Genomic DNA, 20367 nt, shown 5'->3' with positions numbered 1-20367 from the left:
CTATCTATATTATCTATCTATCCCTCTATCTATCTATCCATCCCTCTATCTATCCCTCTATCTATCTATCTATCCCTCTATCTATATCTATCTACCTATCTATCTATATTATCTATCTATATTATCTATCTAATCTATCTATCTATATATCTATATTATCTATCTATCTTATCTATCTATCCCTCTATCTATCTATATTATCTATCTAATCTATCTATCCCTCTATCTATATTATCTATCTAATCTATCTATATTATCTATCTATCTATCTATATTATCTATCTATCTTATCTATCTATCCCTCTATCTATCTATATTATCTATCTAATCTATCTATCCCTCTATCTATATTATCTATCTAATCTATCTATCTATATTATCTATCTATCTTATCTATCTATCTATATTATCTATCTATCCCTCTATCTATCCATCCCTCTATCTATCCATCCCTCTATCTATCCCTCTATCTATCATATATCTATCTCTGTATTATCTATTTTTTTTTTTTATTTTCAATCTGCTTTATTGCTGTAAAGGCATTAAAAAATGCAGGGACTAACATGAAAGAAAACGCACCAAAAACGCATGAAAAACGCACCAAAAACGCACCTGCGTTATTGGTGCGTTTTTAACGCAGGTGCGCTAATCCTTCACTCTCAAGAAATTTCTTAAGAAAAATCATTTTTCTAGTGTGAATATAGCCTTATGCTGCTTTCACACTACGTTTTTTTAAACATGCGTCCTGAACGTTTTTTAACACAAAAATGGATCCAGTGAAAATGCGTTTTCATTTCAATGCATTTGCAATGGACTCGCGTCAACATGCGTTCACCTGCGTTTGTGTGCGTTATAGTGAGGATTCAGCGAGTTGCAGTTTTTTAACATTTTTCAAAACGCTACTTGTAGCGTTTTTGAGCTGCGTCCAAATACTGCAAATTGCTGGATCCTGACTAAACAGCATGCAAACGCATGTGAACGCTGGCATGCTGATAGACAGGATCCTGCTTGCTCTACTGAGCATGCCCAGAAACCAGCCTCGCGTGATCAGTCCCTGTCCCCCGCCTGAGAAGCTGCGGACCCAAGTAACCAAGGTAAATATCTGGTAACCAAGCAAAGCGCTTCTCTTAGTTACCCGATGTTTACATTGGTTACATGTGCAGACGCTCGTAACCAAGGTAAATATCGGGCATCCAAGCAAGTTACCCGATGTTTACCTTGGTTACGAGCCTCCGCAGCTGTCAGATGCCGGCTCCCAGTCTATCACGTTCAGTTCCCCTCACCTCCCGATCACATGACTCCAATGCCCGCCCATAAACGTCAAGTGACAGGATCCTGCAAAATAACACATGCGTTTGCATGCATTTTTTTGCTGTAAAAGGAGGATCCGCTCTTACAGCAAAAAAAACTTCCATGACGCATGCTAAAAAAAACGTAGTGTGAAAGCAGCCTAACCAGCGCTCGGTGCTGGAAAAGGTTCACTCTATGTCCATTGGTCCAGCTCCTCACAACTTGCCATAAAAGATGCAGCACAGTCCGTTCCCAGCTCGGTTACCACTGTCACACAACAACTGACAGTGATTACAGCAGTTCATCCCCGAATTTGATGGCATATGTCAATGCCGTCATGAAACAACCCATCAGGACCTTTATGGCATTTTCCATGTCTTTCACCGTTTAACAATTAAAATTAAGACATAGTAACTATTCCGTTTCTGGTTTTTTTCCTGCTCCTCAATGTCCTTTTACTAGTTTTAAGACAACAAACTGCAGCAGGAGCCTCCCCCCTCTGCCCTGCCTGCAGCAGGAGCCTCCCCCCCTCTGCCCTGCCTGCAGCAGAGCCTCCCCCCCCTCTGCCCTGCCTGCAGCAGGAGCCTCCCCCCCCTCTGCCCTGCCTGCAGCAGGAGCCTCCCCCCCCTCTGCCCTGCCTGCAGCAGGAGCCTCCCCCCTCTGCCCTGCCTGCAGCAGGAGCCTCCCCCCCTCTGCCCTGCCTGCAGCAGGAGCCTCCCCCCCTCTGCCCTGCCTGCAGCAGGAGCCTCCCCCCCTCTGCCCTGCCTGCAGCAGGAGCCTCCCCCCCTCTGCCCTGCCTGCAGCAGGAGCCTCCCCCCCTCTGCCCTGCCTGCAGCAGGAGCCTCCCCCCCCCTCTGCCCTGCCTGCAGCAGGAGCCTCCCCCCCCTCTGCCCTGCCTGCAGCAGGAGCCTCCCCCCCTCTGCCCTGCCTGCAGCAGGAGCCCTCCCCCCCCTCTGCCCTGCCTGCAGCAGGAGCCCTCCCCCCCTCTGCCCTGCCTGCAGCAGGAGCCCTCCCCCCCTCTGCCCTGCCTGCAGCAGGAGCCCTCCCCCCCTCTGCCCTGCCTGCAGCAGGAGCCCTCCCCCCCTCTGCCCTGCCTGCAGCAGGAGCCCTCCCCCCCTCTGCCCTGCCTGCAGCAGGAGCCTCCCCCCCCTCTGCCCTGCCTGCAGCAGGAGCCTCCCCCCCTCTGCCCTGCATGCAGCAGGAGCCTCCCCCCCTCTGCCCTGCCTGCAGCAGGAGCCTCCCCCCCTCTGCCCTGCCTGCAGCAGGAGCCTCCCCCCCTCTGCCCTGCCTGCAGCAGGACAAAAGATAGTAAAGCCACATCCCTAGTCACACCCAGCACCAATCAGGTGGTTATCCGATTCCACACTGCTCCGTACACTTTGCAGTGTCTCCTGCCGGGCACTGCTGCTGGGGTCCCATTAAAGTGACGGGACGCTGAGCTGCAGTACCATAAATGGTCTGTATACAGCATATGTAGCTGAGCTGATCCGGCTGCGTACATCATTTATGTTTGCCACAAAACCTCTGCTCGATTAGGATGTCAGTTGTTGGACCCGCCACAGCACTGAAATTGATGACATACAGTATATCACTAAAGACAGTACACCCCTGACATTTTTAAAATATTTTATTATAACTTTTCATGGGACAGCACTGAAGATCTGCCCCTGTGATACAATGTACAGTGTCAGTGTGCAGCTTGTATAACGGGGTAAATTTGGTGCCATCTAAATAACTCAGCGCACAGCCATTAATGCATAAACCATTGGCAACAAAGTGATTACACCCCTATGTGAAAATAGCCAAATTGTGCCCTTTGTGTAAATATTTTGTATGGCCACCATTATTTTCCAGCCCTGTCTTAACTCTCTTAGGTATGGAAGTCACTAGAGCCGCTGGATAATCTTCCATCCTCCATGATGACAGCACAGAGCTGGTGGATGTTAGAGATCTTGCGCTCCTCCAACTTCCTTTTGAGGAGGCCCCACAGATGCTCCATAGGGTTTAGGTCTGGAGATGCTCGGGCCGGTCCAGCACCTTTACACTCAGGTTCTTTAGCAATGCAGTGCTCGTCTTGGAAGTGTTTGGGGTCAATATTATGTTGGAATATGAAGGGAGGTAATCATGCTCAGTTTGTCACAGGACATATTGGTTAATGGTTAATGGTTCTCTCAATGACCTGTAGCCCCCCAGAGCCAGCAGCTCTCATGCAGCCCCCAAATCATAACCCTCCCCCACCATGCTTGACTGTAGGCAGGACACACTTGTCTTTGTCCTCCTCACCTGGAGCCACTGCCCACGCTTAACACCATCTGAACTAAACTTTATATTAAATCTCATCAGACCACAAGATGGTTCCAGTAATCCATGTCCTTAGTCTGTTTGTCTTCAGAAAACCTTTGGGGGCTTTCTTCTACATTATCTATAGAAGAGGCTACCTTCTGGCACGACAGCCATGCGGAGCAACGTGATGAAGTGTGCGGTTTATGGTCTGAGCACTGACAGACAGATCCCTCCCCCCCACCCTTGTAACTTCTGAAGTGTACAGCGTATGGTCCGAGCACTGACCTGCGGACCCCCCCACCCCTATAACCTCTGTAGTGTGCAGCGTATGGTCTGAGCACTGACAAGCGGACCTCCCACCACCCCTGTAACCTCTGCAGTGTATGATCTGGGCACTGACAGGTGGACCACCCCACCCCTGTAACCTCTACAGTGTGCGGCGTATGGTCTGAGCACTGACAGGTGGACCACTCCACCCCTGTAACCTCTACAGCAATGATGGCAGCACTCATATCTACTCTGAAAAGACGACCTCTGGATAGGACGATGTCCACTGTGCAAACAAATTCTTTGGTTGGCTATGAAGTGGCCTGTTTGAGTGGATCCTGTCTTGTTATCCATTGTATGGTTTTGGCCACCATGCTGCAGCTCAGTGTCAGGGTGGTGACAATCTTCAAATATCCTCGGCCATCTTTATGTAGAGCAACAATTCTTTTTTTTCAGATCCTCTGAGAATTCTTTGCCATGAAGAGCCATGCAGAGCTTCCAGTGACCAGTATGAGAGTGTGTGTGAGAGATAACACCAAATGTAACACACCTGCCCCACATTCACACCTGAGACCAGTCACATAACACCGGGGAGGGGAAAATGGCTAATGGGGCACAATGTGGCCATTTATACTTAGGGGTGTACTCATTTTTGTTGACATTAATGACTGTGTGATGAGTTATTTACAGGACATCAAATTTACTCCGTTATATAAGCTGCACACTGACACTGTACATTGTATCACAGGGACAGAGCCTCAGTGTTGTCCCATGAAAAGATATAAAGGCCACTTTACATGCTGCGACATCGCTCAAGTGATCTCGTTGGTGGCGCACATCCGGTCGCATTAGCGATGCCGTTGCGTGTGACACCTTTGAGCGATTTTGCATCGTTGCAAAAACGTGCAAAATTGCTCATCGGTGACATGGGGGTCCATTCTCAAATATCGTTACTGCAAGAGTAACGATAAGTTCGTCGTTCCTGCGGCAGCACACATCGCTACGTGTGACACCGCAGGAACGATGAACCTCTCCTTACCTGCCTCCCGGCTGCAATGCGGAAGGAAGAAGGTGGGCGGGATGTTCGTTTCGCTCATCTCTGCCCCTCCGCTTCTATTGGGCGGCGGTTTAGTGATGTCGCTGTGTCACTGAACGAACCACTCCCTTAGAAAGGAGGCGTTTCTCCGGTCACAGCGACGTCGCAGGGCAGGTAAGTAGTGTGACGGGTCTGGGTGATGTTGTGCGCCATGGGCAGCGATTTGCTAGTGTCGCACAACCGATGGGGGCGGGTACCCACGCTAGCGATATCGGTACAGATATCGCAGCGTGTAAAGTGGCCTTTAGAAAATATTTACACAAATGTGAGGGGTGTACTCACTTTAGTGATCTACTGTAAGTCCTGGGCATCTTAATGAATCAAAACAGCAAAGTAACATAAGACATTTTGGATCGGTGGGTTTTCAGGTGCTAAGACCCCCATAGATCAAAAGAGCAAGGGCTGCGTGCTTCCTACAAAATGAATGATGAGCTCAACAAAGTCTTATATTCACTTCGCAGTGGGGGGGGGGGGGAATTTGTTTTCGTGATCATGGGGGTCCCGGCGCCGAGACACGTTGAACGTTTTATGAAGGTGAATGTCTCGCACATGCCCTGTAATTTACTGTCTCCGAGGTGCAGTCTGAATAGGCCAGAGGCGAAGAAACTACAATATCTGTCCTGGCAGCTGCAAGAATTCTGGAAAAAGCCGCGCTAACAAGCAAAATGCTACATACAATGGAAGGAAGGGATCGGAAAATACGTCTCAGCTGTCAAATAGAAGCCTGAGCTCACCCGATAATATAGTGGGAGGAGCCCGTCCAAATGTCTCACTGCTGGTTACAAGTACGGAGCATGGTAGTGCCCGCTCATCACTAGTTACAGTTACAAAGCATGGTAGTGCCCACTCATCATTCATTATAACGATTGTATTTTAGAGGATTAACCCTTTAAACATACAACCACCTTCAAATAATTGAGCCAAGTCACAGTGCCACAGCCATCAAGGGTGTGAAAGACCAAAAACAACATAACCGAATGAACAGTATTATATTGTGTACATAATTAGTCAGAGGCCCGACTATCCTCCAGATCCACAAGTAACTGACATCAGACAACCCCTTTAAAAAGTCATTAACCCTCTCAGAAAAGGTTTGCGGTTACTAAAACCATTTTAAATAAAAAACAATAACAACAAGAAACAGCATTTTCTGCTCATTACTGCACAATAATGACATCTGGTAAAGGAAAAGGCTGAGCGTGGCATCAAGCTTAGATGCACGGTGTACCGGCCGGCGCTCACCTGTATGTAGGACTTCTGCACCGCGGCCAGCTCATCTCCCAGAGGCACCACAAACTTCTCCAGCTGCCGCTCGTGGGAGTACGGCTGGATGTCCGGGGAGTCCTCCGAGCGCAGCTCTATCCGGCTAATCAGCAGGTTTGAGACCACTTGCTGCACAGACTAAAAAAAAAAAAAAAAAAACAAACGGATTTGGCGTCCGGTATTTAATTTCCTGATTGACAGCACTACTGCCATATGTGATTACTGGAGGATAGTCAGCACAGAGGTCTGCTGTATACACTCAGTCAGACATAGTGGGGCCATAGTTTTTTACTAAAAATTTACATATTTTTGTAGTTTGACTTGTATAAATATTTCTATGGAGGTCTTTTGTAGGAGCATGCCTGTTTTTGGTGAGTCTTCATAATATATGTCTGAATATGGACCTAGGGATTCATTTATGCTGGAGTGGTGCTTTAAATTGAAGCCCTCTGCCCTCGGTGTTATACTCCCCTTCAAGTTTTTTCATCCTTTTTCGGTGCTGCTTGGTCCCGCGGTGCCATCATCTTGTGCCTGACTACCCAGAAATCAGACGTTATGTCACAAGCTCCCAATACAAGTCTATGAGAGAGAACAAGGTCAGATTGAGGCTCTCATAGACTTGTATTGAGTTGGGACCTCCGGCTCCATGAAACAACAGAGCTGCCGGTAGGTCACAAATCACCAGAAACTGACTGAAGCGGCGGTGATAAAAGATGAAGCCGCTGGAAGGTGAGTAAAGACAGGGGGTGTATAAGACTTCAATTTAAAGCACCACGGTGGAATTTAAAAAAAAAACAAAAAAAAAAAAAACAAACAAACTTGGAGAGGTGCTTTAACATCTTGAGCCTGATGCAATAAAAAAGTAAACAATATATAAAACTACATTTACCTCCCAACTGAGCAACACTTCTGCGATCTGCCGGTGGTTGGGTAACATTGCTAAGTGTGGGATTGCAGAAGCAATGACAGTCTGGAGCTATTTGTAAGGGGTCTCTAGCCATGGACCACCACCCTTTTAATGAGCAGCATCCCATGAATGTATGAATTAAGCAACGTGCAACTTCTGCTACGGTTAGACATAAATCCTAACAGCAGCCACAGTCTGGATGGATGGATGGGTAGGTGAGTGAATGAATAAATCGGTAGGTGAATGAATGAATGAATGAATTAATTAATTAATTAATTAATTAATGGATGAATGAATTAATGGATGAATGGGTAGATGAATGAATGGGTAGGTGAATGAATCAATGGATGGATGGATGATTGGGTAGTTGAATGAACGGATGGCTGAATGGGTAGGTGAATAGATGGATGGGTGGGTAGATGGACGGACGGGTGAGTAGGTGGACGGACGGGTGGATTAATGAATAAATGCATGAATGAATTAATGGGTAGATGAATGAATGGATGGATGAATGGGTAGGTGAATGGACTTGGGTGGACAAACGGACGGACAGGTGGATGAATGAATGAATGAATGAATGAATGAATGAATGAATGAATGAATGAATGAATGAATGAATGGGTGGGTGGTTGGATGCATCGGTGTTCGTCCACCTTTTGGAGAAAACATGTACACCACGAGGTTTATGGTTTGCAGAGGTGTTTTATATAGCACAGTCTACTGTTCTTTCCTGTACAAATAAATGGATGCTTTACAAAAAAAACAAAAAAACAAAAACAAGACCTCCTTTGTTTTGCTTCCGGTAAACTGTGCCTATGATGATGGAGGCTTTCCTGAGTGCACAGACGGAGTGAGCACTTAGGCTGCTTTCACACATCCGGCTTGAGCTGTGCGGCTCAATCCGGCTGTGCAAGCTATGCAACGGATGCGGTGAAAACACCGCATCCTTTGCATACGTTTTCCCCATGCGGCCCGTCCGGTTTTTGCCGCTTGCGGCATGCTACTGAGCATGCGCAGTGGCAAAAACCGCATGCGGCGGCCGGATGCGGTTTTTGCCGCATCGCGCCGCATCCATAGGGATGCATTGGAAAATGCACCGCATCGGCCGGATGCGGCGCGATGCGGTTTTTTTTTTGCCGCACAAAAAAACGTGCCAGGCTACGTTCCATCCGGCCGCCGCATCGGCTAAATCTGCCGCATGCGGCAAAAACCGGACGGAACGCAAGCCCATGCGGCACAATGCGGCACTAATTAAAGTCTATGCAGGAAAAACGCAACCGGCAGCAAAAAAAAAACGGTTGCGATTTTCCTGCAAAGTGCCGGATTGTACCGCATTGCAGAAACCGGATGTGTGAAAGCAGCCTTAGTCGTGAACAGGTTGGTTTAGACACAGACTGGCCCTTGTGTGGCCTGTGGCGCTCAGAACTACAGGCATAACCCCTCCTCACCTTGGTATCACTGCCGGGGGTGGCACTGAGAGCCAAGATACGGAACTGCGTGGTATAATTGTTCAGCTCTCGTACAACCTAAAAAATAAAATAAAATAAAAAAAAAAAGTGTCACCATTTACTTCTATATAACTCAAAAATTTTGGGAAAAGAAGAAAAAAAAAAGAAGAAGAAAAACTACTGTGTTTCCCCCATGAAATAGCGCCCCACATGATCATAAGGCATCTTCTGGAATTGCAGCGTTCCAGTAAACAGAGCTAAGCGGTGATGCCAGAGAAAAGAGTGAAAAAAAGCACAGATTTGGAGGAAAGTGGGTGCTCAGCATCAGAGAAGAGGGCACGCGTCCCAACACCGCTCGCTTACCTGGCAGTAGGCATGATTGCCGAGGGACTTGTGAGCCTCATCGATGACCAGGCACTTGATGTCACTGGCCGGACAGGCGCCGCGGGTGAGATCATTCACCATGACTTGTGGGGTTAGGAAGAAGACTCGATGTTTCTGCCATAATTCTTTCCGGATATGCGCCTGGGTGGCTCCTGTAAGTACAAGGATGATACAAGGACAGCAGTGAGGCCCGGGGGACATGGCTGAAAACACGACATGGAAGGGTGCAAAATATTGTTGCGAATGTCACCAGATTTTCCAACACTAACCGCACACTGTATTGACAAGCACTCCTAGACCTGATGAGGCTGGTGTAATACTACGGCATCAGGGAGGAGCGGCGCTAAGGAGCCATCATTCATGCTAGGAATGCTGGGAGGAAGGTCACTGAGGAGCTGCCAATCACACGGGAGGGGACAGCAAGGTGTATACTTTAACAAAGGATTGATATACAACCATTCTGATAAGATTTATTTCTTTAAAGCAAGTACACCAGTCTCATCAGGTCTACGACATGATATATGTAGCTCATACACTGAAATCTGTCGACAGATTCTACTTAAGGAGATATCATAATGAAGAATATCGTGATTAGGACAAGGATTTTTTTTTTTAAGTAAGTACACCAGTCTTATCAGGTCTAAGACATGATGTATGTAGTTTGCATGGTGAGATCTGCTGACATCCTATTAAAAAAAATATCTTAGACCCAATGATGCTGGTGTGCTTACTTTGAAAATGTGTATCAGAATGGCTGCACAATTAAATTCCCACCTAGAGCTGGATGCACAAAATGCTGATTTTAAAGACGGCTTATATCGTGATTAGGACAAAGATTTTTTTAAGTAAGTACACCAGTCTCATCAGGTCTAAGACATGATGTATGTAGCTTACATAATGAAATCTGCTGACATCCCACTCAAAGGAGATATCTTAGACCCAATGATGCTGGTATACTTATTCTGAAAATGTGTATCAGAATGGCTGCACAATTAAATTCCCACCTAGTGCTTGTTGCATAAAATGCTCATTTAAAAGAAGGATTATATAGTGATTAGGGCAAGAATTTTTTAAGTAAGTACCCCAGTCTCATCAGGTCTAAGAAATGTATCTAAACGGATGAAGTATGTATTGAGAAAACTGGGTGGTGACCTGAGACGCTTTGATAACTTTTTAATGATTGTGCGGTGATAAAATCCGTGAGCTCGCTGACCGTTTACATCTGTCCTCCTTATCTCTTTTCTCCTGCACCGTCCTGTAAGCTAAATTATGACTAGAAGGAAGCTGAGCTTTGTGGTCACAGATCTGCTCACATTAGAAGAGAGAGGAGGCTACAGACCAATCCATGGGGGTCCGGCCTCCTGATCGCCACACATTGGTGGGGGGGGGATTAACACAATCCCCATATCTAAGGAACCTTGTCAGTTCTTTAGTCTCCCTGGAAGCAGCAGCGTCATTACTACCACTTTTACCAATGACACAGGCAGGCACGGCGGCTCATCAGCCCTGGAGGCCGTGTCTGGTACTACCTCTACCGGAAATAACTACTATCACAATAGAATTAAAATATATACATTTTTTTTCTAGGTGGCGCTGTTGAGTAAAAAGTGAAGCTGTAAAATGTTCTCTGACTGAATCATTATTGCATTTGCACCTTTTTTTCTCTAGTTTTTGCTAAAACAATCCGGATAAAAAAAATATCAATAAATCACACAAGGAAAAAACAATGAAAAATTTGCAAATGAAGAATCAATTTTTATGGCAAATACAACTATGACTCTCTGGGCATGATGGGTGTTGTAGTTTTGGAGCCGGAGAGGAGAGAGGGTTGTAGGTCAGTTGGGTGCAGACTCTGCCCCGATCCTTACCTGTCATCTCCGCCATGTGCGCCTGTGGGATCCCCATGACCCGGAAGCAGGCCTCGATCTGCTGTGCCACCAGTGGCTTGGTGGGAGCCATGAAGACGATCTTGCCGGACGGGTACCAGCGGTAGAAGTTGTACATGACCACGGCGGCGATGAAGGTCTTGCCCAGGCCGGTGGGGAGGCACACCAGGGTGTTGTGCAGTAAGGCGGCGCCCGCCATGCTCAGCTGGTACTCCCGCACAGGGCAGTTGGTGGGATAGATCCAGACGCTGCCGGCCGACAAGTCAAAGCCGGGCAGGTTGTGTATGGCAGTGGCAGCAGGAGGCGGAAACATGGGGTCGTCATGGCAGCCGTCCACCTCTGTGGGTACATTGCCACCGGATACTCCGCCATTGGGTATACCCTGACTTATACCCTTCTCAGCCTCATACACAGCAACCAGCAAAACATCATCATCGTCCTCCTCCTGGGGCCACACTTGTGAGCTGGCCCTATGAGGGGGCCCCTGGGAGGACACAACTCTCCTCCTGCTTGCAGCCTTCCCTTTCCTCTTTGTAGCCCCGGTCCCCGCCGGTCTCTTCGGTTCAGAGCCCCATGTCTGGAACAGAGTCCTCTGCTTCACGTTCATTCCTCCGGCTCCATGTAAACATTGCAAAAAAAAAATTGAATAATAAAAAAGGCGCCCCGGAAACACGTAACGAACGGTAGTGATGTGCAGCGCTGAAGCCACTCACTCGCTATCATTCCCTTATCCAATATGGCGACGATAACACTCACGTGACACTGTTTTCCGGTCTTACAATAAAGTTTAAATTGTTTTAGTGAAAAGCAGAAAGAAAACCTCCCCGGAAATACATCACGAACAGAAGTGACGCTCGGCGCTGAAGCAACTCACTATTATTCCATTATCCAAGATGGCGACGACAACACTGTGCTCACGTAACAGCGTCTTCGGACCTATAATACAGTTCAAGTTCTTTGAGAGGCAAAAAAAAAGTCGTCAAGACCGGAAGTGAAGCGACTGACCATCATTCCCTTATCCAACATGGCGACGACAACACTGTGGTCACGTGATAGCGTTTTCCTGTCTTATTAGAAAATTAAAAAGGACCGCCCCTGAAATACGTCATAGCCGGAAGTGAAGAGACTCACTAGCATTCCCTTATCCAATATGGCGACGGCAACGCTTGAGTCACGTGACAGCGATTTCCGGTCTTGTAATAAAGTTTTGGTTGTTTTAGTGAAAAAGCAGAAAAAAAAGCACGTGTCATGGCAGCTGCAGGGGAACCGGTGAGGGAGTGGAGCAGCGAGAAGCTGCACAGTGAGGAGCTGCCCAAGAAGGACGTCATCGCCTTTCTGCAGCAGCATGCGTCAGAAGCGGTACACAGGGCACCGGGGGAGGGTGCTGCCGAGTCTTGTGGGACTACAACTCCCAGCATGCATGGTTAAAAAGTAAAAAAAAAAAAAAAAAGAAATATAATAGGGTTTAGTGCAATGTCACGTCCATCATGGACTGGTGTCTTTCTACTATACAGGGAGTGGGGGAAGGGAGGCGACAACTGCTGTGCACATATATAGCTCAGGCGAGTGGTTGTCACTAGTGATATATCGCCCCCTAAAGGTAGTGACGTATGTGAATATGTAGCTGCAGCATGTGGGGGACCCTGATTACGGGGCACGTCCCCGCTCACACTCCTGTATGTCTGCACCCCCTCTCCATTGTAGTAATCCCATTGTTAATCCTACCCCTCTCAACCCCGATATCTCCTGTACATCATGGAGCGCCCCACTTTCTGTCCTTGGAACCAATTGGGTGGTCGGGGACCACCTAAGAATGCTGGTAGTTGTAGTTCCAACCCCAGAAGACGAGGATTATTCATCCATTAATTTTCATTCCACAGTTTCTTGCAGAACATAAATTACTTGGAAACATAAAGAACGTTGCAAAAACCGCCAAGAAAGAGCATCTGATCGCGGCCTACGAGAAACTCTTCCAGTCTAAGGTGAGTGCAGCTCCATAGGATGACGGGAAAAGTCGCACTCCTGACAATTTTATAGCATCTTTTCTTAGACCTGATTTTGTTCCTCTGTTATTCCTCCTGGAAATGAATGTGTAAATTGAGGCACAGTCCTGACACTGTTTCGTAGGTACGGAGAGTGTGGATAGTGTGGAACGCACATTATTGACAAAAGAGGATACATTTCCAGGAGGGATAAAAGACCCTTCCGTGGATGCGCTCTTCACATCATCCAATAATAAGCTTCCATGGTCCTGAGCGTCTGCGCTGGATGCAGAAGTGAATTTTAAAAACATCCAAGCTTTTAGGAGAGAAAAAAAACCTCTGTACCCCTTTTGGACAACTGTTAAAGGGGCCGTGATACACACTGAGTGCTGCCATCTCATCTGCTCCGTTTGTCTGCTGCACATCGTCTATGTAGCGGCAACAGTGCGTGAAATTTCAGCGCTGATCAATGGGGCAATGCACAACAGTCACTATGGCTGGCAGGGCCCTGCATACAGGTGAGCATGGGATCCACACCACATCCTTCTCTTAAAGGGAACCTGTCATCAGGTTTTTACATTATAAGCTGCGGCCACTACCACTGAGCTTTTATATACAGCATTCTAGAAAGGTGGTATATAAGAGCCCAGGCCGCTGTGTAGACTGTAAAATAACGCACTTAGAGGGTGGCCGGTCCGATGGATGTCGCTGGTGTCATTTCAGCGCCTCCTTCATCTTGTGCGATCGTTGTCCTCCTTCCCAGCCCCGTGTGGATGACACGTCCTATGTCATCTACACAGAGGCCTCCATTGCACTCCTGCGTATGCTTACTTTCATCTGCCATGCAGAGAGCAAATCAAAATACTGTAGTGAGCATGTGCGGGCGATCTTTGACATTTCCTTGCTCCTGCGTATTGCAGTATTTTGCTCTGCTTTCAGCCGGGCAGATCAAAGTGCGCAGGAGCACAACGGAGGCCTCTGTATGAATGACGCAGGACACATCATGTACACGGGGGCTGGAAAGGAGGACGGTGATCGCAGAAGATGGAGGACGCATCTGACCCCCTAGGTGAGTATTACAAAGGTATTTTAGACTCTGTACCTGTGGAATTTGCCACATTATCTGGATTTTCTAAATAAACCCGTAGGTTTTAGCAAGTACAGACACTCTCCATGTTATCCTATGGGACATTGGGAGTGCTGTGTCCATGCTGCGGTATGTGCGGCTGCCGATGTCCCACAGCCGCACATAACTGCATGTCAATTATTCCTGCAGAAATAATTAGTATTCTGTAATGCTGTATATAAGAGCTCGCTGGTGATGGCCGCAGCTCACCTGGAAGACCCCTTTAATTTCAGGAAATGTTGAATTTTATTCACCCCTTGACTCCTTCTTTTGACTTTTCAGCGATTCAAAGGGAAAGACAATGTGGAGGAAGTCACTAAAGAAGTGAAAGATCTCACGGTCAATGAAGAAAAAGCCTCTGAAGCAAAACAAGAAGAAGTTGTGGATGATGTAAGGTTTTTTTTGTTTGTTTTTAAGTCTGCATATACGATATCATTTCAGAGTTTTTAAGGTTGAATGTAGCCTTAAGGGGCTATCCACTACTTGCACAACACTTTCTCGTTCCCCTATTAAAGGGAACCTGTCACCAGTTTTTCGGCCTATAAGCTGCGGCCACCACCACCGGGCTCCTATATACAGCATTCTAACATGCCGTATATAAGAGCCCAGGCTGCTGTGTAGAACATACAAAACACTTTATAATACTCGCCTAAATGGTCGCTGCAGTGGATGAGAGTCAAATGGGCGTCTTCGTCCTCTGGTGCCAGCACCTCCTCCTCCTTTCGGCCATCTTTGTCCTCCATCTTCTGAAGCCGCGGTGCATGACGCGTCTGACGTAATCCACACTTGCTGGCATTCAGGTCCTGAGCAGGGCAGATCAAAGTATTGTAGTGCGTCTGCGCAGGATCGGCGAGTGTGTATGACGTACGACGCGTCATGCATACAGGCTTCAGAAGGAGGACGAAGATGGCCGAAAGGGGAGGCGCCGGCACCGGAGAATGGAGACGCCCTTTTGACCCACATCCACCGCAGTGACCGGTTTAGGTGAGTATTATAAAGTGATTTTTATGTTCTACACAGCGGCCTGGGCTCTTATATACATCATGTTAGAATGCTGTATATAAGAGCCCACTGGTGGTGGCCGCAGCTTACAGGCCAAAAAAGTGGTGACACGTTCCCTTTAAAATAAAAACAGCTTATACTAACCTCCTGTGAGTTTGTTGCGTTACGTGAGTGAGCACTCCAGCTGCCACTCACTTCCTGTTAATTACTCATACATCGACAGAGCGCACAGGGCTCCTGTGACCTAACAAATTCACGTGAGCGCCAGCATCGCTGGAACGGCGTTGACACAGGAGGTGAGTATAGGCTTTTTTATTTTAATGAGGGGTGAACATGGGGAATTAGAAGGGGCTGTCCTAGTAGTGGACATCCCCTTTAAATCCACCATCTTCAACCTGTAACCTAACGTTGATGCAGAGAAAATCGAACATCTCATGATGCAGATGCTCATTGTCCCATATTAGGGGAAAAATTAGTTCCCCACGCCACATACAGGAATCAGGCTGGTCCCCTGGATCAATGTCCATCACAGAATCTACTGCCCATAACCCCAAAGTTTATATATTTAAAGAAAGGCATCCATCTTACATTTTAGTACTGAATAAGATATAAGGATTAGGCATGTGGGGTTTATATATTGTGTATCTATCTCTAGTCATTGATATCTTTTCTCTTTAAATCCATAGGGCCCCCCAAAATACACCAAGTCCATTCTGAAAAAAGGTGACAAAACCAACTTCCCAAAGAAAGGGGACACAGTTCACTGCTGGTACACCGGGACCCTGGAGGACGGCACCGTCTTTGACTCTAATATCCCCACCAGTAAGATTGTACTTTGATAATTAAGCACGCTCTGTAAAATTATTTTAGTCTGCGCGTCTATGGTTGTCGGATATATTGTGCTTGAAATTGTCTGGGCTGCAATACCAGACCATGCCTGTGGCCTGGAGTGGAGCCGTTTCTAGAAAGGTTTGCTTTTTTTTTTTTATTTCATACAATCCATATAATCCAAAACTCACTGTCCGGACATCTGATAATCCTACAGAAAACCATTATTTTTGGGTTTAAGAAGAAGAGCAGAAGTCTGAGGGAAAACCAGATTTGGTGCATTGCCCAGTTTGCCGGTCCGCACCGGCTGCTTTCAAAAGTGAGTGGTGGTGAACTCGGGTCTGTGGGAGCTGTGGATGGACGGCTGCTCCTGCGATCATCTGGCTTTCCCTTCATTCAGGCCCATATAGAAGAGTAGATGAGACTTAAAGATCTGATGCACACGTTTCTGAAGAAAATCATCAGCATAATATGACCGGCACTCTGGAATTGAAATAATATTTTACCCATTCACAATGTAACTGTCTTTGGCACTGCAGAGTTTCCTATCATTGATACGGACTAGGGGAGGGGAACGTGATCATACCACAGATATGGACCTGGGGTGGAGACTTGCTCCTACCACAGATACAGAAGGGGGGAAGGACATGATCCTACCACATACAGAAGGGAGAGAGTCCATGATCCTACCACAGATACAGACCGGGGGAGGGACATGATCCTACCACAGATACGGACCGGGGGAGGGACATGATCCTACCACAGATACGGACCGGGGGAGGGACATGATCCTACCACAGATACGGACCAGGGGAGGGACATGATCCTACCACAGATACGGACCGGGGGAAAGGGACATGATCCTACCACAGATACGGACCGGGGGAAAGGGACATAATCCTACCACAGATACGGACCAGGGGAAAGGGACATGATCCTACCACAGATACAGACCGGGGGGAAAGGGACATGATCCTACCACAGATACAGACCGGGGGGAAAGGGACATGATCCTACCACAGATACAGACCGGGGGGAAAGGGACATGATCCTACCTCAGATACAGACCGGGGGGAAAGGGACATGATCCTACCTCAGATACAGACCGGGGGGAAAGGGACATGATCCTACCTCAGATACAGACCGGGGGGAAAGGGACATGATCCTACCTCAGATACAGACCGGGGGGAAAGGGACATGATCCTACCTCAGATACAGACCGGGGGGAAAGGGACATGATCCTACCTCAGATACAGACCGGGGGGAAAGGGACATGATCCTACCTCAGATACAGACCGGGGGGAAAGGGACATGATCCTACCTCAGATACAGACCGGGGGGAAAGGGACATGATCCTACCTCAGATACAGACCGGGGGGAAAGGGACATGATCCTACCTCAGATAAGACAGGGGGAGGGACGTGATCCTACTTCAGATATGGAGCGGGGGGGAAGGGACATGATCCTACCTCAGATACGGATCGATGGGAATGAACGTGATCCTACCACAGATACGGATCGACGGGAAGGGATATGATCCCACCACAGATATGGACCTGAGGTGGAGACATGATCCTGCCTCAGATACAGACCTGATCCTATCACAGATACGGACCGACGGGAAGGGACATGCTCCTACCACAGATATGGACTGGGGGGAAAGGAACATGATTCTACCACAGATGTGGACCAGGGGAGGGGGGCATGATCCCGCCACTGTTTTTGTGTTTCCACTACTGGCTCTAGACAACTGCAAGTGTGATTTCAGACCCAACGCATTTATAAAAGCTGTATGACATCTAAACATTTTTACCATCCCATTTACCAGGTTCAAAGAAGAAAAAAGCTGCCAAGCCCCTGAGTTTTAAGGTTGGCATTGGTAAAGTTATAAGAGGGGTGAGTATTAGCGCCTGCTAAGACACGATTCAGGATCACCCTCCTCTATTGGGAAGCGGCATCTTAACTGGTTTGTATTTTCTGCAGTGGGACGAGGCGCTTCTCACTATGAGCAAAGGAGAAAAAGCCAAACTGGAAATTCAGTCAGAATGGGCCTATGGCAAAAAAGGGCAACCTGATGCCAAGTATCCTTTTCTCTGTGGTGGGGTTTGTATTTGTAGAAACAGTTTTCACTGTTCTTCAGTTTTTCTGGATTTTTTTCCTGTCCTCTTCTAGAAATCCTTTATTGAACCAGTACAGCCTCCCATGGCCATCTCTCACAATTGTGAGGACACTATAGTTATCAACTCCACTATATTCTCCTAAAAGAGCTCCTAGTTTACCAGTGTACAGCCAGGAAGGATGAATGGTCGTCTACACCAGAATATGACTGACAGGAGCTGTGCAGTCATCATCATTAGCTTTGATATAAGCTTCTAAAGGAGGTCATAGCTTACCGGTGTGCAGTCAGGAAGGCTGAACAGTCATCTGGTCTAGAATATGACTGACAGGAGCTGTCCAGTCATCATCATTAGCTTTGATATAAGCTTTTAAAGCCGGTCATAGCTTACCAGTGTGCAGTCAGGAAGGCTGAACGGTCATCTGCTCTAGAATATGACAGGAGCTGTGCAGTCAACATTATTAGCATTAATATAAGCTTCTAAAGGAGCTCATATTTCAGCTATTCTGACTCTACACTGTTAATATAAGCTTCTAAAGGAGCTCGTAGCTCAACACTAATGATGATGACTGCACAGCTCCTGTCAGTCATAAGCGGGCTTTACACGCGATCTCGCTAGCGAGATGGCAAGCGATCGTACCCGCCCCCATCGGTTGTGCGACACGGGCAAATCGCTGCCAGTCGCGCATAACCTCTTACCCCCGTCACAAGGACTTACCTGTCCTGCAACGTTGCTCTGGCCGGCGATCCACCTCCTAAGGGGGCGGGGCGTGCGACGTCACACGGCAGCCGTCCAATAGATGCGGAGGGGCGGAGATGAGCGGGACGTAAACATCCCGCCCACCTCCTTCCTTCCGCATTGGCGGTGGAGGCAGGTAAGGAGATGTTCCTCGCTCATGCGGAGTCACACATAGCGATGTGTGCTGCCGCAGGAACGAGGAACAACATCGCTAATTAAAAGAGAATGATTTTTTGTTTTAGGATGACCTCTCCGCTGCAAACGATTTTGGACGCTTTTCCGATCGTTTTAGGTCGCACATAAGTGTCTCACACTGCGATATCGTTAATGACGCCGGATGTGCGTCACAAACTACGTGACCCGACGATAAATCATTAACGATATCGTAGTGTGTAAAGCCCGCTATATTCTATAGCAGATGACCGTTGAGCCTTCCTGACTGCACACTGGTAAGCTATGACCTAGTTTAGAAGCTTATATCAAAGCTAATGATGACTGCACAGCTCCTGTTAGTTTATTATGGAGCTAATGATAGTTCAGCTTTTCTGACTCTACACTGGTAAGCTATCATCTGCCCCATAATATAACTGACAGGAGCTGTACCGTCATCATCATTAGCATTGATATAAGCTTCTAAACTAGGTCATAGCTTACCAGTGTGCAGTCAGGAAGGCTGAACGGTCATCTGCTCCATAATATAACTGACAGGAGCTGTTTCGTCATTATCATTAGCTTTGATATAAGCTGCTGTTCCTCCCCCTTCCTTGTGTATCTGGTTGTATCCTATAAGCAGTTTTGGTGACCCCTACAGAGAAGATAACAAAAGCAAATTCCAGGGAGGGTCACGTGTCCTGAGTATACCATGAATTACTAGACAGAAAGGAACTACATATTTGAGAAGAGATTGGAATGATGGTTTTGCATGTACCTGAAGAAGTCGGATTGATCTTTAAGAATGTTACTTTTTTTTTTTTTTTTTGTTTTTACGAAATGTACTTTTAAGTTAGGTCAATACATGGTCATAAAATAATCACTGGCGGCACCCGTTGCTTCAGAACGTTTGGGTGGCCTAGTAAGAAGCAGAAATGCCCTGGACGCCAGGCACAGAAGAGTTTCAGAAGTTCACAAAAGATTAAAATGGACACTGAACCAGGGTAGTTCAAATATTTTAGGTCTAATTAAAGGGATTATCCGGTCTAAAATGACAAGTTTGCCGTCCCATACAGTGGTTTTAGACCAGACACTCCCTTTAATTCTCATGACTGGTTGTATTTTGTCATCTGTGAGTCTGGACCTAACAGCCCCACCTATATCTATGATGGAAGGGGGGTTATTTTAGGTCACAAGATTTGAACTCTGAGGCAAAAAGTGAGTGTGTGAAATTGCTCTACGTCACGTCCGGTTTTCCTTAACTCTGTTGCCCAGAATCCCTCCTAACGCTAAGCTGTTCTTTGAGGTTGAACTGGTCACTATCGACTGAAACAAGTCTACAATTTTGGCCTAAAAAGTTGAATGTGAAAACGTTGTTTACAAAACTGCTGCCATGGTTTGTATATAGGGCGGCCTTCTGCTGGACGCCGGCCTGGTCTGCCTCCTACGGGCCGCGCTCCTGACATGTCTGTCTCAGTAAAATACCTTATACCCCCCATCATATTGTCCTGCTGCAATCCTTTTCTTGGCTCCTGTTATTCTTCTTAAGTCAATATGACCAGATTAACATCCATTAATCACAGAGCAGCTGACTGGAGCT

General features: G+C 47.2%; 2 protein-coding genes across 2 annotated transcripts; one reads left to right on the top strand and one right to left on the bottom strand.

The window, feature by feature from the left end:
• Positions 1-5307: 5307 nt before the first annotated feature.
• On the bottom strand, positions 5308-11477 carry LOC142257555 (Fanconi anemia group M protein-like). The gene is made up of 5 exons (XM_075329703.1): positions 10807-11477; positions 8918-9090; positions 8555-8632; positions 6179-6337; positions 5308-5349 (listed from the first exon to the last, which is right to left on the bottom strand). Exons 1-5 carry the CDS (start codon positions 11429-11431, stop codon positions 5308-5310), a joined length of 1077 nt encoding a protein of 358 aa, XP_075185818.1. The 5' UTR covers positions 11432-11477.
• Positions 11478-12049: 572 nt separating this feature from the next.
• On the top strand, positions 12050-20265 carry LOC142258380 (peptidyl-prolyl cis-trans isomerase FKBP3-like). The gene is made up of 7 exons (XM_075330963.1): positions 12050-12183; positions 12705-12806; positions 14215-14322; positions 15621-15756; positions 17591-17658; positions 17746-17843; positions 20043-20265. Exons 1-7 carry the CDS (start codon positions 12073-12075, stop codon positions 20095-20097), a joined length of 678 nt encoding a protein of 225 aa, XP_075187078.1. The 5' UTR covers positions 12050-12072; the 3' UTR covers positions 20098-20265.
• The last annotated feature ends 102 nt before the right edge of the window (positions 20266-20367 follow it).

Source organism: Anomaloglossus baeobatrachus, chromosome 12 (genome assembly GCF_048569485.1).
Source record: "Anomaloglossus baeobatrachus isolate aAnoBae1 chromosome 12, aAnoBae1.hap1, whole genome shotgun sequence".
In the NCBI taxonomy this organism is placed as follows: domain Eukaryota; kingdom Metazoa; phylum Chordata; class Amphibia; order Anura; family Aromobatidae; genus Anomaloglossus; species Anomaloglossus baeobatrachus.
This window is presented reverse-complemented; position numbering and strand designations above follow the sequence as displayed.

Coding starts and splice junctions, on each gene's coding strand:
- LOC142257555 (XM_075329703.1), bottom strand. CDS start 11,431: ATGAACGTGAAGCAGAGGACTCTGTTCCAGACATGGGGCTCTGAACCG. Junction 6,338..8,554: donor CCCCCGGCAGTGATACCAAG/GTGAGGAGGGGT, acceptor TTTTTTTTTTAG/TCTGTGCAGCAAGTGGTCTC. Junction 5,350..6,178: donor TGCAGAAGTCCTACATACAG/GTGAGCGCCGGC, acceptor TTCATTTTGTAG/GAAGCACGCAGCCCTTGCTC.
- LOC142258380 (XM_075330963.1), top strand. CDS start 12,073: ATGGCAGCTGCAGGGGAACCGGTGAGGGAGTGGAGCAGCGAGAAGCTG. Junction 12,184..12,704: donor AGCAGCATGCGTCAGAAGCG/GTACACAGGGCA, acceptor TTCATTCCACAG/TTTCTTGCAGAACATAAATT. Junction 12,807..14,214: donor AGAAACTCTTCCAGTCTAAG/GTGAGTGCAGCT, acceptor TTGACTTTTCAG/CGATTCAAAGGGAAAGACAA.